Raw genomic sequence first — 21950 nt, forward strand, 5'->3', positions numbered from 1 at the left:
TTAAAGGTTAAGATGTTACAGTTTTAAACTAAATACTTTTCCCAGGCCCAGACAAAATATGAAAATGCATGTAATTTTCAAATATACTTTATAAGACCACAAGTATATAGTGGTCTAAGGTAAGAACAATTAAAAAGTCCCTCAATTATATAAGTTGACAGAAACAGTGACACATTATCATATACTACGTTCTCAGTCAAATCAGTCAGTCAACAAATACAATGGCCTACAAGTCTTAGGAATACAAATTACAGTTTCTACCTCTAAAAAACATTTGCTAATTTCCAAATATCTGATGAAGTTTCCTTTGAAAAACATAATTTTATACTATGTTAACTCCTGAGAGCATACTTAGGACCAAAAAAGAGAAAGAAATAAGACAGACATCATAATAACAGTTTAAAAGGAAAATTTCAGGATCTGGGAGAATGTACTAAAACACACACATACACAAAATAAAAGGAAAACATTGACAGGCTGACAAATTCCTACTTCCCAGGAACATTTTGATAGGATTATATATCATCTTTAAGAAATGACAGCATTATTACTATTATATTACAAGTCTCACACGTCAACAACAAAATGCTGTGCACCAGTCTGGACAACATGGCGAAACCCTGTCTCTGCTAAAAATACAAAAACTAACCAGATATGGTGTTGCACACCTGTAATCCCAGCTACTTGGGAGGCTGATCGACAACAATCACTTGAACCTGGGAGGTGGAGGTTGCAGTGAGCTGAGATCACGCCACTATACTCCAGCCTGAGCAACAGAGTGAGACTCTGTCTTAGGAAAAAAAAAAAGCTGTGCAAACAAATGAAAAGCATAAATACATGCTCACATTCAGATTTATGAAAGTTAAGGCAGGACTTTCTATTTTAAAAGATTTTTACATACAAAGCAAATTGAATTTTTGTGGTTTGGTTATTACAAACTGGTTCAAAGATACCTAAATAGAATACTTTATTAATAATTATACCCACTAATATACTAAACATCCTTACATATTGAGAATTAGAATATGACAGCCTATTTTGTTTTCTCCAGAGATTATACAATTTTACTTTTAGTCTGTCTTTTTTTTTTTTTTTTTTTTTTGAGACAAGGTCTCACTTCGTCACCCAGGCTGGAGTCCAGTGGCACAATCATGGCTCACTGTATGCAGACTCAACCTCCCCAAGTCAAGAGATCCTCCCACCTCAGCCTTCTGATAGCTAGTACCACAGGTACACACCACCACGCCTGGCTAATTTTTAAAATTTTGTAGAGGGGGGGCTCTCACTATGTTGCCAAGTCTGGTCTCGAACTGCTGGGCTCAAGTGATCCACTGGCTTCGGTCACCCCAAAGTGCTGGGATTACAGGCATGAGTCACTGTGCCTAGCCTATTCTTTCTACAAGGTTGACTGACCCCATAGCCATTGTCTTCATGCACAGCTAACCAATGTCTCTTTGCAAAAGAGATAATACTTTTCATCTAATGGAGATCTAATCTTACCTTTGCTGAGTGACTGAGTAAAACAACTCCAAACATCAAGTAATAATTTATACTACTCCATAACATGTGTTGATAGTTACAGTCGATTATAACTGAATCTAAAATTCTCAGAACTAGCAAGCTTTAAAGCAAAAAGAAAAAAAAATAAGTAACTGCAGGAGAAAAAAGGAACAATATTATATTCAGAAGAAAGTAGAAGTATGACTACCGTCCCCATTGTGATTTCCTAAAACTTTACAGCATCTCTTCTCAGTTAAAAAGTACTCTCTACTAAAAATATGAAAAAATTAGCTGGGCATGGTGCCTGGCCCCTGTAATCCCAGCTACTCAGGAGGCTGAGGCATAAGAATCATTTGAACCTGGGAGGTGGAGATTGCAGTGAGCCGAGATCGTGCCACTACACTCCAGCCTGGGACAGAGTAAGAGTCCGAGAAAAAAAAAAAAAACACTAGCTAAAGTGGTAAAGTGGCAGTTTTCAATGTATACTATTCTCCTGAATATATTTTTCTATCTTCTTTGGTTTAGAGACAGTAATTTTGTTTGTTTCCTTTTAAAGATGCCCTGCTGGGTTGCTTACAATAAAACCAAAGAGCCTGAAAATTATGTCAAGGCAAAAATAAACAATATTTCCCATGAGACCATAACTTTGCAGGTCCCCTTTCAAGTCTAAGGGTAACACAAATCTTCCATGCTTTAAAATATATTCACTCAATTTTATACATTTTTATATCTTGGTTACTGTCAAGAAACGTGTTTAAAATTCTAAACTTAAATTTTTTTATTTTTTTTAGTGCACAAGGTAATTAGGAATAATTACGATACCAGAAAATAGTTTTAGAAAACCTCTTACTGAGGCTGTTTCTAAGTCTGGCCCTGGTTCCTGTGTTCCCAGGAAATCTGACAGGCCATTTCATTTAAACATTGTGAGCAATTCACTATTAGTTGCCAAGTCAACACCCATTTCCCCATTGCCAGTGGAGCTCTAATTTTTGTTCAGTTATAAGGAAGCATGTACTTCAGAATATGCTAATTAATCATGATAATTCTATTTTCTTTGCCAGTAACTGGTTTAGGAATGTGTGTGTGATAAGAGTCTACCAAAGTACTTCTGGGAAACCTTTTCTTGCTCTTAAAAAAGAAGACGGACAGACAGACAGGCGCAGTGGCTCACACCTGTAATCCTGGCACTTTGGGAGGCTAGGCTTTTATTTTTTTGAGATGGAGTTTCCCTCCTGTTGCCCAAGCTGGAGTGCAATGGTGCGATCTCAGCTCACCACGACCTCCGCCTCCTGGGTTCAAGCGATTCTCCTGCCTCAGCCTCCCAAGTAGCTGGGATTACAGGCATGCACCACCACACCTGGCTAATTTTCTATTTTTAGTAGAGACGGGGTTTCTCCCTGTTGGTCGGGCTGGTCTCGAACTCCTGACCTCAGGTGATCCGCCCACCTCAGCCTCCCAAAGTCCTGGAATTACAAGTGTGAGCCACTACACCTGGCCCCTTTTAAAATATTTCTGCTCACTGACGATGCACCTGGTCACCCAAGAGCTCTGATAGAGATGTACAAGGACATGAATGCTGTTTTCCTGGCTGCTAATACAACATTCATTCTGCAGCCCCCAAATCAAGGAGTAATTTTGACTTTCAAGTCTTATTATTTAAGAAATATATTTTGCAAGACTATAGCTGCCATAGACAGTGATTCTTCTGATGGATCAGACAAAGTAAAATGAAAACCTCCTGCAACGTATTCATCATTCTAGATGCCATTAAGAACATTTGTGATTCATGGGAGGAGGTCAAAACATCAACATTAACAGGAGTTTGGAAGAAGTGAATTCCAGCCCTCGTGGATGACTTTGAGGGCTTGAAGACTTCAGGGAAGGAAGTCACTGCAGATGTGGTAAAAATAGCAAGAGAACTAGAATTGGAAGTGGAGACTGAAGATGGATACTGAAATGCTGCAATCTCATGATAAAACTTGAATGGACAGGAAGTTGTTTCTTACAGACGAGAAAAAAAAGGGGTTTCCTGAGATGGAATTTACTCCTGGTGAAGATGCTGTGAACACTGCTGAAATGACAACAAAGGATTCTGAATATTCCATAAACTTTAGTTGATAAAGCAGCAGCATGGTTTGAGAGGACTGACTCCAGTTTTCCAAGTTCTACCATGGGTAATAGGCTATCAGACAGCATTGCATATTACAGATAAATTTTTCATGAAGGGAGGGCTCTGACACAGCAACCTTCATTATTGTCTTGTTTTAAGAAATTGCCACAGCCACTCCAACCTTCAGTAACCAACATCCTGATCAGTAAGTAGCTATGAACACTGAGGCAAGACCCTCCACCAGCAAAATGATTATAACTTGCTAAAGGCTCAGATGATTGTTAGCATTTTTATCCATAAAGTATTTTTATAGATTAAGGAATATACATTTTTTATACACAATGTTATTGTATACAATAGATTACATTAAATTAAGGCATATACATGTTTTATATACAATGTTATTGCATATAATAGATTACAGTGTGATATCACCACAACTTTTATATGCACTAGGAAAATACAATCTTCATGTATTTCTCTTTACTGTGATATTCACTTTATTGTGATAGTCTGGAACCAAACCCCCAATATCTCCAAGGTGTGCCTGAATAGGAAAACCAGATTACTATTTCAGTGGTTTATGGATAATGAAGGGTAGATTTGTCACACCAATAAAATTGGTCTATCTATTTTTTAAAGCAAATATCTGACATCAAATTTAGTCAAGGCCAACAAACAAAAAGAATAACAATCATTCTTGAATTTCTTTGTGCCACAATACATAGCTACATCTGTTTGAATAAACTGTATTATATTTTAACAGAATAAAGATATTTAGTACTAATGAAGGCTTCAAAGATAATTATCCACACAAAATTGTTTAAAAGCCTACTCAAGCATAATCCTAAGAACATCCTTCAATCTACTTAGAAGAAAATACAGTTAAATTTTTAGAAACTGAAAGAGTACATGTACTTCAGTTCTTTCTTATCCTCATTTGTATGTTTTAGTCCCTAGCTTTATGGTTGAAATCAGTTTGCTCATTTTTATAAATTCCATGTTGCAAGTCAATCATATTTCCTCTGCCTTCATGGAGCTTACATTTTATCTGAAAAAAACATCTTTGAAGAGCTAATTATACAACTTACAATTTAATATAAAATGTTTTAGGGGATTGTCTTAGTTTGATTGCTATGGCTGTTAACAGAAACCTGAGATTGGGTAATTTATAAAGGAAAGAAGTATTAATATGTTTCTCAGTTCCAAAGGCTGGGAAGTCCTAGAGTATGGTGCCAGCTTCTGCTCAGCAACTTCTTGCTGCATTATCCCATGGCAGAAGGCAAACAGCAAGCAAGTGCTTGACGGGCCAGACTCGCTTTATAATAACGCTCTAGAGATAACTAACCCACTCCTGCATTAATTCTCTCATGAAGGTAGAGCCCCATGATCTAATTACCTTTTAAAGCCCTCCACATCTTATTACTGTTACAATGGCAATTAAATCTCAACATGAGTTTTGGAGGGGACAAACATTCAAACCATAGCAGAAAGAAAGGGAAAAAAGTGGTAGTAAAAGAAGTAAGCTCACTCCCATACAGGAAAATTGGAAGTAGACTTTGATAACAAAGGATTTTCCAACAGCATAAACTCACAGAACTCATATATGTGAGCAGGGTGCAGTGGCTCACGCCTGTAATCCTAACACTTTGGGAGGCTGAGGTAGGCAGACCATTTGAGCCCAGAAGCTCAAGACCAGCGTGGGCAACATGGCAATACCCAATCTCTACTAAAAATACAAAAAGGAACTACGCGTGATGGCACATGCCTGTAGTCCCAGCTACTTAGGAGGCTGAGGTGGGACGATCACCATGATCATGCCACTGACCTCCAGTGTGGCATGGAGTGCCACATCTCAAAATGTGATGACCACATCTCAGAGTGAGACCACATCTCAAGAAAAAAAAGAAAAAGGAAAAATTTTTTAAACCATATATATAAAGCATTTTTTCCTGCAATTCTTGGCTAAATTTCTGATCTTGCTAAGATTTTCTCTTTGCTCTTTCTACCTATTGTAGAAGTTTGCTTTCCCCTTCTCTACAAAACAAACAAAAAGAAAATCCCTTATGAACATTTTCCCACCCAATTCAAACTGGAAAGTTTCAGGAAAAAAAAAAAAAAAAGGATAATTTCAAGTATCCACCTAAACTTCAAAATTTATTTTTCCCCTAGGGCTTCCATCAGGCTTTACTCAACACAGACCTACAGACCTAGAAATCACACCTCTCTCTAGCCTTCCTAAATAAAAACGCATTAAAGTTATAGGAATGTTTGAAGGTTTTATTTTGTATACGTTATTAAAACTTTGTGTGTACATTTTTATAAAGGTTACATTTATACTTTTAAAAATCCACTTGCAATTGATTAGAATACAAAGTAAAATTTTACAGGGAAATTTTATACTTACAGATAATGTTTAGATCACTTTTCTAAATTACTGAAAAAGTCCAGTTGCAATCTTATTGAAGTTCTACAGAGGGAGCTAGTATCACAAAGAATAAAGTTAAAATACACCGAACGTCAAAAAAAGACTTAGTCTGTTGGAAATACCAGATTACCATTCATCAATATGAGCTCACTTTATCCTCTAAAGTTTTACTTTAACAATTAGCCAACTCAAAATAAAACACGGTATTACCTACAAACTGTTGACATATTTCCAGTGAACCATACTAAAACTTATAAAATATAATTTCCATCAAAAATACCCTTAAATACTTTTGAAGTAGATATGTCCATAACGAACAATATCATTCCTCCAAAAAAAATTTTTTTTAAAGTTTCCTAAGTCACTGAACTTATACAAAATGGAAAGCAATCAAAAAGATCTAAACAGTTCTATCCTTTTCTTATATAAGCCAAGTTACGAAGTCTCTTCCTCATCTGTAAAAAGGGAATGATTACAGTATCTACTTCACAGAGTTGCTGTGGGGATTAAATTAGATCATTAAATAATTAAAACAATGCCTTTCTTCCTTGTTCTTTAAAATGTATTATTTAATTGTTCAACACTTTCCAAAAAGAAATCAACATAGTAGAGTTTTCAAAGTTAGATTGGCTGCTAATAAATACTAAAAGTTCACTCAAGAACCCCAAGTCTATATCATTCCTGTTTGTTGTAGACCAAGAAGAAAGAGAATTCATCACACCAGCAGCTTCTCTCTCCATTCTGTTACCCTCAATAAAATTCATCCCATAAATACATCTTGTCAAGTAAATTGCAGTTAAGGATCAAAGAACTACACTTTGACTAAAAAGCTCTGAATAAAGTTTCTAGGAAACACCTTATCCTTCCCCCTAAAAATTGACAGGGGGATCATTATCCTTTTTTGTTATTGTTGAAGAGTTTTATGCTAGAAATTCAGAAGCTATACCCAGAGGGATCACTGAACAGACTAAAAGAGAAGTAGGTAATGAGAGAAATCATTTGTTTAATGGACAATGACAGAAAAGCACTAATCTAAACCCAAAATGATATTTGAGGAACTTAAGTTTGGAAAACTAAGTGACTAAACAAAGTTAAGGTCTTAAACTGTGTCAAGAAGAAGTACACTTCCCCTAATTTCCTCTCCTATATGGTTTCAGCTTAAGATATATCACGAATTGAAATTTGCATAAAGTTTAGGGGATGAAATTGAAGGAGTAGCCATTTAATTCCAAAGGCAGTCATTGGTTAGAGGCAGGGAAGGACAAACATAAAGGTATGGGCAGAACTGTAATCTGTCCTTACTCATCCCCACTCTACCTTACGTCCACAACTACCAGGACCAAGCCTATCACCAGATATTTCACTAAAAGCCCATAAAGGTGGTAGTTGCAAAGAACCTACAACACATGAACCTCCTTCACAATTTCCCTATAGCAGAAGAACACGCAACTGATTAACCTACACTTACTCCTGGAGATGCAGTCTTGTAAGCACAAATGGTAACTCTTATTACAATCAACTATTTAACACTTACTCCTGGAGAGGCAGCCTTATAAGTACAAATGGTAACTCTTATTACAATGAACTATTTAAACCTTAGTTTAAAAAGCAATACAGTGAAAAGGTTACCTTACAAATATTATGACTACATACAAAAATAAACTTTAAAAAAAACATTTCTTGGCCAGGCATGGTGGCTCACACCTGTAATCCCGCCCCTTTGGGAGGCCAAGGCAGACATATCACTTGAGCCCGGGAGTCCAAGACCAGCCTGGACAACATGGCAAGACCCCATCTCTACAAAAAATACAAAAATTAGCCAGGTATGGTGGTGCACACTGGTAGTCCCAGATACTCAGGAGGCTGATGGGAGGATTGCTTAAGCTCACAAGGTCAAGACTGCAGTGAGTCATGATCATGCCACTGCACTCCAACCTGGGCAACAGAGTTAGACCTTATCTCAGAAGAAAAAAAAAAAAACAAAACAAAAAAAACTTTTCTTTCATGAGAGGCATTTATAGCTCAGGATAAAATTTCCAGTGAAAATATCATACACGGAAAGAGGCTGATGTGTCCTAGAGAAAAGGGCTCCAATGATGACAAAGTTGCTAATGACGAAGATTCTGAATATGGCTGTTCAAAGAAATGGGAAGGAAAAAGAAAAAAGTAATTCTATTTAACATAATATGAGGCTATAAAATGTATACATTTGACTTATTTCATGAGCATACCTAAAAGCTTTTGTATCAAGCTGACCAACAGCTTTGTGTTGCATCCTCTCCTTGGAAGAATGTAAAGTACCTTGTATTTGGAAGTAATTTTCTTCAACTCACTCAATATTGGTTATAGGTATGAAGTGGTTTCCAAAACAACAACACAATACTGTGAAACTGATTTAATTAACTACTGAGTTCTCTGTGATCAGTTACCAAGTCTTGCAACGGATATTAATCCCTTTTAAAAAAAAAAAAAATTACTGGCGGCCAGGGGAGGTGGCTCACATCTGTAATCCCAGCATTTTGGGAGGCTGAGGCAGGCGGATCACCTGAGGTCAGGAGTTTGAGACCAGCCTGACCAATATGGTGAAACCCTGTCTCTACTAAAAATATAAAAATTAGCCAGCCGTGGTGGCAGGTGCCTGTAGTCCCAGCTACTCGGGAGGCTGAGGCAGGGGAAACACTTGAACCTGGGAGGCGAAGGTTGCAGTAAGCCAAGATCGTGCCACTGTACTCCAGCCTGGCAACAGAGTGAGACTCCATCTCAAAAAAAAAAAAAAAATTACTGGCTGGGTATGGTAGATCATGCCTATAATCACAACACTTTGGGAGCAGAGGCAGGAGGATTGCTTGAGCTCAGGAGTTTGAGACCAACCTGAGCAACACAGGGAGACCCCATCTCTAAAAGCAAGACTGTAGTGAGCCATGATCACACAACTGTTTTCCAGCCTGGGTGACAAAGCAAGATCCTGTTCCAAAAAAAAAAAAAAAAAAAAGACTATATACTTAGAGAACTGCTTGGTGTGACAGAAACAGCACTTAAATGGGACTCAGGAGACTTGGTTTCTGGTCTAGTACTGTCCTTAAGTAGCAATGTAAACTATAGCAAGTCATTTTATCAATGTTACTCTCACCTTATTCATGATAAAATATGGATATTGGTTCAAGGGTTCATTTCTAGAATCAAAATACTATAATTTTAAAGATCCAAAAAAAGTGGGCCCTGAGAACAGGATCATAAAAATGTTTATGATATTTTTAAAACTGTACCTTATTTATGAACACTAAAAAAAAATTAAGCATTTAACCTTGCTGTCGGTCCTAACTTCTTTATTTCAATTTTGACTTTTTGCTTCACAGGATCATTTTTTCTATTAGCTTTACAGACATTCAGTTCTTAGATCATTCTTACCAAAAAAGATTCTTTTAACAGGGTCTCATCTGTCACCCAGGCTGGAGCACAGTGGCACAGATCATAGCTCACTGCAGCCTGAACCTCCTGGTCTCAAGCAATCCTCCCACCTCAGTCTCCCAAGCAGCTGGGACTACAGGCACACACCACCATATCCGTTTACTTTTTTTTAAACTTTTTGTAGGGACAAGAGTCTCACTATGTTGTCCACGCTGGTCTCTAACTTAGGCTCAAGCAATCCTCCTGCCTCAGTCTCCCAAAGTGCTGTGATTATAGGCACAAGCCCAGTCTATGATCTTGATGATTTCAAAGAACTGTTAAGGCACAGCATTAATAATTAATTTAAGAGCATACCAGGCCGGGCGCAGTGGCTCACACCTGTAATTCCAGGCCCAGGCGGGCGGATCACGAGGTCAGAAGATCGAGACCATCCTGGCAATACAGCGAAACCTCCTCTCTACTAAAAATACAAAAAAATTAGCCGGGCGTGGTGGCGGGTGCCTGTAGTCCCAGCTACTCTGGAGGCTGAGGCAGGAGAATGGCGTGAACCCGGGAGGCGGAGCTTGCAGTGAGCCGAGATCACCCCACTGCACTCCAGCCTGGGCGACAGAGCAAGGCTTCGTCTCACACACACAAAAAAAGCATATCAGATGTTATTGTCTCTAACTTCCCTGACATATCCCTAAACATTCCACTTAAATACTTACAACTCTCCTGCTGGTTTGGAAATTGACACTATTCTCTAAGAAATTACGTTTTTACACTGCACCAAAGATCACAGCCTTAGCACGTCCTAATACCCTTAAAGGTTCATGCCTGTTGCATAATTTATTTATTTTCTTCCATCCCATCATAATCCTAAATTGCCAAACATTTTAAATACCACAATATAATTAACTTTTATAAGACAAAATTTAAAAATTTAAGGGGTTATTCTGACAAAATATTTTTTTTTTCTTTTCGAGACAGACCCTCTGCTCTCTCGCCCAGGCTGGAGTGCAGTGGCACGATCTCGGCTCACTGTAATCGCCGCCTCCCGGGTTCACGCCATTCTCCTGACTCAGCCTCCCAAGTAGCTGGGACTACAGGTGCTCGCCGCCAGGCCCAGTTAATTTTTTGTATTTTTAGTACAGACGGGGTTTCACCGTGGAAGTCAGGATGGTCTTGATCTCCTGACCTCGTGATCCACCCGCCTCGGCCTCCCAAAGTGCTGGGATTACAGGTGTGAGCCACCACGCCCGGCCTCTGACAAAATAATTTAATATTTGACATTAAAAAATCATAAATCGAATTCATTCACTATCAGAAGGGAAAATACACTTCATATTTAGAACAGTATACACTGCTTACAAAAGTTCACTGTTTACCTTGGTAGCTAAAACTATACTACAAGCCTACAGTAACCAAAACAGCATGGTACTGGTACCAAAACAGATATATAGACCAATGGAATAGAACAGAGCCCTCAGAAATAATACCACACATCTACAACCATCTGATCTTTGACAAACCTGGCAAAAACAAGAAATGGGGAAAGGATTCCCTATTTAATAAATGGTGCTGGGAAAACTGGGTAGCCATATGTAGAAAGCTGAAACTGGATCCCTTCCTTACACCTTATACAAAAATTAATTCAAGTTGGATTAGAGACTTAAATGTTAGACCTAAAACCATAAAAACCCTAGAAGAAAACCTAGGCAATACCATTCAGGACATAGGCATGGTCAAGGACTTCATGACTAAAACACCAAAAGCAATGACAACAAAAGCCAAAATTGACAAATGGGATCTAATTAAACTACAGAGCTTCTGCACAGCAAAAGAAACTACCATCAGAGTGAACAGGCAACCTACAGAATGGGAGAACATTTTTGCAATCTACTCATCTGACAAAGGGCTAATATCCAGAACCTACAAAGAACTCAAACAAATTTACAAGAAAAAAAAACCCCATCAGAAAGTGGGCAAAGGATGTGAACAGACACTTCTCAAAAGAAGACATTTATGCAGCCAACAGACACATGAAAAAATGCTCATCATCACTAGCCATCAGAGAAATGCAAATCAAAACCACAATGAGATACCATCTCACACCAGTTAGAATGGTGATCATTAAAAAGTCAGGAAACAACAGATGCTGGAGAGGATGTGGAGAAATAGGAACACTTTTACACTATTGGTGGGACTGTAAACTAGTTCAACCACTGTAGAAGACAGTGTGGTGATTCCTCAAGGATCTAGAACTAGAAATACCATTTGACCCAGCCATTCCATTATTGGGTATATACCCAAAGGATTATAAATCATGCTGCTATAAAGACACATGTACATGTATGTTTATTGTGGCACTATTCACAATAGCAAAGACTTGAAACCAACCCAAATGTCCATCAATGACAGACTGGATTAAGAAAATGTGGCACATATACACCATGGAATACTATGCAGTCATAAAAAAGGATGAGTTCATGTCCTTTGTAGGGACATGGATGCAGCTGGAAACCATCATTCTCAGCAAACCATCACAAGAACAAAAAACCAAACACCGCATGTTCTCACTCATAGGTGGGAATTGAACAATGAGAACACTTGGACACAGGAAGGGGAACGTCGCACACTGGGGCCTGTTGGGGGTGGTGGGAGGGGGGAGGGATAGCATTAGGAGATATACCTAATGTAAATGACGAGTTAATGGGTACAGCACACCAACATGGCACATGTATTCATATGTAACAAACCTGCACGTTGTGCACATGTACCCTAGAACATAAAGTATAATAATAAAAAAAAGTCATTAAAAAAAAGCCAAGTAAACAAATGTGAATCCCTTTTAAAGAGATTTTCCCCTTGCCTTATAGCAAACAAACAAAAAAAATCTTCAGATATCAGGTTACTCTGTGTTAAGTAGTATGGATACTTCTGAATTTATTTATATTTGCATTTGGAATTCACCCCAACTCCAGACACTTTTTAACCTTCCTTACCTAAATCTTTATGATCAGATCTCAAAATCCAAGGTAATACAAAATTTATATATTCATAAAATAGACATTCATGGAAACAAAATGGTTCTATTTTCGATAACTGCAGATGTGTCCATAGATTTTGAAAAGCCACTATTGGAGAGTAAGATTCCATTTATAATAAAATCAGTATCTTTTCCTTTTTCTTAAACCACTTTATTGAGGTATAATTGACATATAAAAAGCTGCACACGATCTTTTCTTCAATGCCTAACACAATGGAAAGTAGGTGAAAAAACACTTAGTAAAATAGTGATGTTTTCTTAATTTATTTTAAATTATTCCACTTACAAAACTAAAACTGAAAAAAACTAGAAAGCTGATGAGACCAGTTCATTACTGGATCATGTATAGAACAAAGTATAAATCCTACAGTTTTAGATAAATCACATCGCAACTTGAATTGCTCAACTTTCTCTACTTAAAATCATCCCCCAAGGTCTTCAGTATGTAGAATAATGAAAAACAGGAACTTGAGAAAAACCACTTTGCTTAGAAAAACAAGGGTCACTGCTGACCAATATTTCCCTGTTTTCCCATGCCAATCTTCCTCAGACAGAGAAACAAGTATACTTGTGAAGCATCAGTGACTAAGTGTATATGAAATCTGAATCACAAAATTTCAGGAACTAAAAATGTTTTAATGAAAACATACTTAATATTTATTAATATCAAGATAATTAGAACTATCATTGTATTCTCTTATTGTTATTCTTATTTTTTAAAGGCAAGGTCTCACTCTGTTGTCCAGTCCAGAACTCAGTGGAATGATCATGGTTCACCGCAGCCTTGATCTCCTAGACCCAAGAGATCCTCCTACCTCAGCTTCCTGAGCAGCTGGGACCACAGACACACACCACCTCATCAGGCTAAATTTTTTTTTTCTTTTTTTTGAGACAGAGTCCCGCTGTCACCCAGGCTGGAATGCAGTGGTGCGATCTCGGCTCACTGCAAACTTTGCCTCCCAGATTCAAGCAATTCTCCTGCCTCAGCCTCCCGAGTAGCTGGGATTACAGGCACCCACCACCATGCCTGGCTAATTTTTGTATTTTTAGTAGAGACGGTCTAATAGACGTTTAGTAGAGACAGTTTAGTAGAGACGGTATTTTAGTAGAGATGTCACCATCTTGGCCAGGCTAATCTTGAACTCCTGACCTCAGGTGATCCACCCACCTCGGCCTCCCAAAGTGCTGGAATTACAGGCATAAGCCACCGCGCCTGGCCTTTTTAAAGTTTTTTTGTAGAGATGGGGTCTCACTATGTTTCTCAGGCTGGTCTTGTACTCCTGGCCTCAAGCAATCCTTCCACCTCAGCCTCTCAAAGCGTTGGGATTACACGTGTGAACCACCATGCCAGGCCACTCTTTATTTATTAATACCAAGATCATTAGAGCTATCACTGCATTCTCTTATTGATACTCTTAGAGAGTTACGGTTAATTTTCAAAGAGCAGGTCAATGTGATGGTGCCAACACATTTTTTACAAGTTTTATAATGAATCAAGCTTTAACAGACTGAAATTAAGAAGCTGTAATAATGTTTTATGAGAATAAAGCATGGAATTACTGATTAGATAATAAAATTTTGTTTTATATCCATATTTCTTGTATTTTTTAAAGCTTGGTCTTGAACACAAAAAGGATTTTTTTGTTTTTAATACAGCAGGTGAGTTGTTACACACTCCTTAGCAGACTCTGACTTCCATGACCACCACCCTACTAAGATTTTGGCTATTTGAGTTGCAAGACACAAATGAGATTATTTATAAACAGCTTTCATAATTCATGAAATTTATTAATTCAATAACTGTTGAATTTTTTTAAATTAATACTCTGCTTTTATGGTGCCGTATTCAACTGCAAGTTTTCTTTGGTATGTAGGTCAAAAACTACAAGGCAGACAGCCAGCAGCCAAAAATATCAAGACCATCAACTAATGACAAATCAAACGAGTGGCAATACTTTGCAATAATAGAACAAATAAACAACAGAATGCTAATCTGCAAAAATAAAAAGGAATTAACTGATACATGCGACAACACTGATGAATTTCAAAACCACAGTGGCAGAAGCCTTATACAAAATAGGACATATACATGACTCAGTTTATAAGAAATTTTAGAACAGGTGAAACCAAAAAAAAAAACTTTGAAATATAAAACTCTGGTTAATGGTATATGTGTTGAAATATTTAGAGAGAAGCATATTGATGTCTACAATTTACTTTGAAATGCATCCAAAAAACAGATGAAGTAACACATGAACAGAAGAATAAGTAGATAAGTGCAGTAATATGTTAATGATAAAACCTTGGTGGTAAATATATGGGTGAACACATAACATATGTTTAAAACTTTTCATAATAAAATGTAGGGGCTGGGCACAGTGGCTCAAGCCTGTATTAATCCTAGCACTTTGGGAGGCTGAAGTGGGTGGATTGCTTGAGGTCAGGAATTCGAGATCAGCCTAGCCGACATGGCGAAAACCCGTCTCTACTAAAACACAAAAATTAGCTGGGCATGGTGGCAGGTGCCTTCAATTCCAGCTACTCAGGAGGCTGAGGCAGGAGAATCGCTTGAACCCAGGAGGCAGAGGTTGCAGAGAGCCAAGATCATGCCACGACACTCCAGCCTGGGCGACAGAGCAAGACTCCATCTCAAAAAAAAAAAAAAAAGTAAGAAAAAAGTGTCAGTTGGCCAAGTTATAGCCATAGAGATGAATTATATCTTGGACAGTTAAAAAACTTTCAAATGAATTAACACATTAAAATGGGTTACATATTAAATAACATATATTCTTTAAAAGCAGATTTCTGGCATTTTTAATACTGGTCATAGTCTAAGGACTAAAGGAAATTTTAAGGCTCACCAACTACTTAATTCCCAAAGCAAAAGAAGCTCTGTTACCAGACCTATAAATAATAACAAACCAATGCTACAGTAACAATCACCTACCCTCATTGACTATAGTAGGAAATAAAGAAACAGCAAAAAATTTCTTGACAATAAATACATTTGAGAACCCACTATGGAGATTATACTCAAATAAGGATAGACCAAATATAAAAATACGGTTGAAAGGTTAGCATAATAATAGAATGTGTAAACAGTAAGAATGCACAAGGAAATCCTTTCCCTGAACATTGGTCCTGCCATTTTATAATTAACAATTTATATGTTATCTTAAACAGGAGAGAAGAAAATAATTTGCAAAAGGTTCAAGACAGTTTTTAAAAAGCAGTTTAAAAGTATTTGGAAAAAAAATATTACTTAACCTCAAGAAGAAAATAATAGTCTTGAAGTCCTCCACAAAAAAAAATTACCGTCCCTATATATGAGTACAAGTGAAGGTTACATTAAACTAAACCAAGAGAGACCTGAGTTAGATGTGAAAATAAAGTATCTTCAGCTGGGCATAGTGGCTCATACCTGTAATCCCAGCACTTTGGGAGGCCAAGGCAGGCGGATCACCTGCAGTCAGGAGTTGGAGACCAGCCTAGCCAACATGGGAAAACCCCATCATCTCTACTTAAAATACAAAAATTAGCCAGGCGTGGTGGCGGGCACCTGTAATCCCAGCTACTTGGGAGGCTGAGGCAGGATAATTGCTTGAACCCAGGAATGAGAAGTTGCAATGAGCCAAGATTGCGCCTCCAGCCTGGGCAGCAGAACAAGACTCTGTCTCAAAAAAATAAAAATACAATAAAATTTAAAAAGTGTTTTACATTGTACCAAACAACTGACATTTACTTTTTCATAAACCAGTGACAGAAACAAAATTATATTTCTCCATCATTATCATGAAGGTGGGTGATCCACCGGAATAAGACTTAAAAATTAACAGTGACAATTTATTTTTATTTTTTACTTTTTTCTGGTAGAGCAGTCAGAAAGAAAATAGGAACAATTTAATATTTTATCTGGAAAGAGAAAATGAAATGACATATTTCCCAATAAGACTTTAGTCTAGATGACAGAATACAACACTACATCTTTTAATGTGAATACAGGAGAAATTATGTCCTGTGTAAACTTTATGTAGTATAAATTATATAGTGTAGGTTATCATAATTCTGTTAGGATTAAGGTCATAGTGTTAATTATACTTTGTCATTATATAATTTTGAAAATCAGATTACATATACATATATCAACTTCATAGACAGAGTAAACTATTTACAACCAATTGTTTAATGCACTTACAGTTCCTTGTGTTTGTCTTCAGCCAAGATTTGGTCATTTGGTTTCAGAGAATACCTGCATAACAGAAATGAAAATTACACTCTTCATACAAACACAGTATCAACATAAGTTAGTTGACCTCTTCAAAACAAGCACTCCAACACTGTTATAGGTCTCTGACTTAACTGATAAAACACCAAGAATGCCCAAGTAGACGGTTTTTTGCTGTTCTATTAGTCATTTCCAGGAACACCACTCCAGGAACTGAAAGGAGATCACCTTAACCATGCTTTGAAGATCTTCAATATTCTTCTGTAGTGAATCATCTGTAATGTCACACTTAATCAGCAGTTCAAAACTGATGCAACAACTACAACGTTAAGTATTTTAGACTTCACAAACAATATGTAAATCATTCATTAACTATATAGTAATCATATACTGTGAACCAGGCTATGTACTAAGCAGCAAGACACAGGAGGGAAAGAAAAGCTTTGGAGTTTTGTTTTTTGTTTGTTTGTTTGTTTGTTTTTTAAGATAGTCTCACTCTCTCACCAAGGCTGGAGTGCAGTGGCACAATCTTGACTCAGTGCAACCTGTTCAAGCGATTTTCCTGTCTCGGCCTCCCCAGAAGCTGGGATTACAGGCACGCACCACCATGCCCAGCTAATTTTTGTATTTTTAGTAGAGAAGGGGTTTCACCATGTTGGCCAGGCTGCTCTGGAACTCCTGACCACAAGTGATCCAACCACCTCAGCCTCCCAAAGTGCTGGGATTACTGGCATGAGCCACCATACCCAGCCTCAAGTTTTGGAGTTTTTGATTGACCATTTACTAGCTAAGTGATCATAGGCAAGTACTCTACGTCTTTAAGTCTCAGTTTCTCTGGTCATAAAATACAGGTTGCTATAAATATTAGATCAGGGATCTTTCACAGTACCATGTATTTGTACTGCTGAAGGTAAACAGACTTTCTGAAGGGTACACAGAAACAGATAAACAACAATGGATAATTCCCAGGTCTTCAATTCCCATTCATACTCAACCTTTTCATAAAATTTAAAATTAATCTGCCTGAAAATGGATCATAAATCCATTTGAAAGGTCATGTTGATTTTCCTCTCCAGTCTCCTCTTTCACAAGTGCCTTTAAACCCATTGCTATGGCTTGAATATTTGATCCCCCTCAAATCTCATGTTGAAATTTAATCTCCAATGGAGCAATATTGAGAGGTGGGGCCTTTAAGAAGTAATTGGATCATGAGAGCTCTACCTTCATAAATGGATTAATCAATTCATGGATTAATGGGTTATCATGGGAGGGCAACTGGTGGCTTTAAAAGAAGAGAAGAGACCTGAGCTACCATATTAACAGTTTCAGGCCCCTTGCCATGTGATACCCTGCACCACCTCAGGAATCTGTAGAGTCCCTATCAGCAAGAAGGTTCTCACCAAGTGCAGCCCTTTGACCTTGGACTTTTCAACCTCCATAACCGTAAGAAATAAATTCCTTTTCTTATAAAATACCCAGTTTCAGGTATTCCAAGTAACAGAAAATGGCCTAAAATTCACTTTTTATTAATACAAAAAGGATGACATACTCCTCACCTATTCTGAATGAAACTATACACTATTGTATTGCCTGAGTATAAAAACCTTTTAAGTGTTAAACAAGGAATGATTCATATTTTGTCTGCAAAACTTTATTTATTTATTTATTTATTTTTTTTGAGACAGAGTTAGGCTGAAGTACAGTGGTGCGATCTTGGCTCACCGCAACCTCTGCCTGCTGGGTTCAAGCAATTCTCATGCCTCAGCCCCCAAAGTAGCTGTGACTACAGGCACGCACCACCACGCCCAGCTAATTTTTGTACTTTAAGTAGAAATGAAATTTCACCATGTTGGCCAGGCTGGTCACGAACTCCTCACCTCAAGTGATCATCCCACCTCATCCTCTCAAAGTAGTGGGATTACAGGTATGAGCCACTGCACCCAGCCTATTTTCTTCTGTTTAATAATTTAGCAACATTTTGAAGGAAGAGAAGCAACATTTATGATGGCAGAGAAGGAGAAAAAAAATTTTTTTTAATAAATAAAAAATACTTTAGCAACATTTTAATACATTTGTTATTTTACTCTGTGCTAATTACAATTTAATGACTAAGAGATATTTTAAAATTCACATATTTTGGCTGGCTGTAAAGACATATAATAGGGTAATCAATATGCATGAAAGACTGTAATGCATAAAAATATACTACCTTCATAATGTATGCATGCTACATGCAAAATATAACTTATGCATAAAATACATCCTATAAGAATAGAATCTGGTGTGAACAGTGTAACAGAAATGCAAATTCAAGACAGAAAGGACTATAAAATTTTTAAACGTCAAAAAAGGAAGCTGTTTATATATTTTTATAAATGAATAAAAGGGGTATCAAATCATGATGGTATTTAGAGTCCACTAAAAAGAGTGATTCATCAGTATTATATAAAGTTATTAAAAATCATTAGTTGGGCACAGTGGCTCATGCCTATAATCCCCACTTTGGGAGGCCAAGGCAGGTGGATCACTTGAGGTCAGGAGTTTAAGACCAGCCTGGCCAACATGGCGAAACTCCATCTCTATTAAAAACACAAAACTTAACCAGGTGTGGTGGCGGGCACCTGTGGTCCCAGCTACTGGGGAGGCTGAGGCAGGAGAATCACTTGAACCTGGGAGACAGAGGTTGCAGTGAGCTGAGATTGTGCCACTGCACTCCAGCCTAGGCGACAGAGCCTACTTCCAACTTAGTAGAAAGCTATAACTCAACTTCCCACCATGTCTTTCATAGAATGATGCAAAGCACAGCCTATATAATTTGGATGAGTTTTGTTTCCTAATGGCATAGATAGGTATTCTTTTATAATCAATTCTTAGCATGAACACAGTTCCTAAAAATCAGAGACAACAAAATGGTACAGTGATAGTCCTCAACATTTTTTCTGCCCTAAATTACCGGAGAAAAATGACATACACTCCAAAGAACAGAAGACGGGGAAGCAAGAGGGAGCACAGGGGAGAGGCCTCTTTATTCTGCCTCTAGCCCCTACAAAGAGAACCACTGAGTGAAAAAATAACTAGATACAAATCAAAAAACCTACAGTATCATCCTGATTCTGCCATTAACTTGTTTTCTGAAATGGGCAAGCCACTTAATTTCTCTAATGAGGATAAAACTGCCTATGTCACAGGGTTGCTATCCAGATCAAATAACATTACACGAAAAGTGTCCACTGCATTATTTAACAATTATAATAAATACTCATCCCTGCCCCCTCTTCTTGGAATCTTGCACCCCTGTAAAATGAAGAATTCAATTAGCTCAAAAAGGGAGGAAAGGGCACTTTTAAATGTTCATAACTTTTATAAAAGCCTTTTATTGAGACTGAAACAAACACTTTTTATTCAAATGTGCTCCTCCTCCGAAGACATGGCACAGAACTTAGTGCCTTGAAAGGCGCAGGTACAGACTGTGAAGTTCCAAAATAGGACAGTCATAAGAGAGGTGCCCATGCCTAATGTTACACAGTTAACAGATAACAATAAAATATTCTATAAATACTTGGAACTAAAATTGCCTTCCAAGAATTAAATCACTAAAATTTCTATAAATCTACAAATATTGCCACATAGTCCAAAGAATCCCAACAGTATCAAGTAAAGTTTTACAGAATTGGCAAAACCAATCAGGTAGACAGTGTGGATATGGCAAGATTTTAAACAACATATTTAATTGGCTCTTCCAATAAAAAAAAAAAAAGTTGATTAAAATATATTAGAAAGGAAGAAAATTGGGGAGGGGCAAAACCATTAATCGCTACAACACTATTTAAGACTAAAGCTGGACTGAAATTTAAGAAGCTTATAAAGAAATAGATTAAATCACAGGGTTAGAATAAAAAAGCAAAAAGTTATAAAGTTTAAGAAAATAATATTTTTAAATCTCATTAGCAAAGTAAATGAAGATTAAAACTCAATTAGAGAAAGCTGAAAGAATTAAACTAGATTTAAACCTAAATACATAAAATAGAACTAAACTCTTTGTATTCTTAATTTTTCCTATGCTTTTTATTTTAAAAAATTTATTGATAATTATTCAAAATGACTAACCACATCTTTTTATTAAAGGACATTTTTTAATTTGGTACTTGGAAGATACTACTATCACTGCTTAGCTCTTGGGTCACATCAACAAAATAGGCCCATGTTATATCAACCTCCCATTTATTTGCTAATACATTTTATTTCTGGCTTCTGTCTCCATATTTGCACTGTGATTTGCCTGGCAGAAGGCGCCACTGACATCCCATTCAAATACAGGGGACCCTTTTAGGCGTTACTTTACTAGATATCTCTGTTACAGCAGGTATTATTGGCTAGTCATATAAACTCATCATACTTCATCAGACCTTGTCTTAGTTCTGCTTTTTCTTAGTCTCATTCTATACTTATTCTTTATCTATCCATCTATTAAATGTTCTAGCTTCCAGCCCACTTCTCCTTTTACTTTTTACTCTTTTTTTTAGAAATTTTATCTACTGGTTGCTTTAAATACCACCTACATAATAATAAAAATAGTGCTGGTAATAGCTACCATTTATTGAATAATATTGCATCAAACTATGTAAAATTAAATACAATTAAAGAGTCCAGGTGAGGCATCGTAGCTCACACATGTAATCCCAGCACTTTGAGAGAACGAGGTGAGAGGAGTCCAGGACCAGCCTGGGCAACACAGTGAGACCCATCTCTAAAAAATAAAATTTTTTAAATTAGCTGGGCACGGTAGGGCACATGCCTGCTGTCCCAGCTACTTAGGAGGCTGAGGTAAGAGAACTGTTTAAGCCCGGAAGGCTACAAGAATTAAACTAGATTTAAACAGCACCACTCACTGCACTCCAGACTGGGCAACACAGCAAGACCCTGTCTCCAAAAACAAAAGGAGTCCAGCCATGACTCTTCTATCCACCAAGAAACATAAAACCAACTGTCTCCTGAATATGCCTACCTGGGTATCACAGTCATCTCAAGCTTGAACAAAACTCAATTCAATCTTTCAACCCTCTCTTCCACATCCTCCTCCTATACTCCCTAACTCAGTTGTAAATACCACCATCATTCAGTCACCAAAACTAAAAATTCAAATGTTATCTCTGACTCCTTTACCCTCTTCATTAAATCAATCAAGTCTTACCTTGATAACACAAAAGTATCATTGTACTCTCTCTCCCAACCATTGTATCATAACTAAAGT

General features: G+C 37.3%; 1 protein-coding gene across 4 annotated transcripts in view; it reads right to left on the bottom strand.

Annotated features, from left to right (window-relative positions):
* Positions 1-21950, bottom strand: part of ADK (adenosine kinase) — a 567868-nt gene that overhangs the window by 488492 nt on the left and 57426 nt on the right. For 3 of the 4 annotated variants that reach the window (XM_025396542.1, XM_025396539.1, XM_025396540.1), the window contains exon 3: positions 16670-16723. The exons of the other annotated variant lie outside the window; for it this stretch is intronic. In XM_025396542.1, coding sequence (XP_025252327.1) covers positions 16670-16723 — 54 coding nt within the window. The remainder of the gene's footprint in view (positions 1-16669; positions 16724-21950) is intronic. 4 annotated transcript variants of the gene reach the window in all.

Source organism: Theropithecus gelada, chromosome 9 (assembly GCF_003255815.1).
Source record: "Theropithecus gelada isolate Dixy chromosome 9, Tgel_1.0, whole genome shotgun sequence".
Lineage (NCBI taxonomy): Eukaryota > Metazoa > Chordata > Mammalia > Primates > Cercopithecidae > Theropithecus > Theropithecus gelada.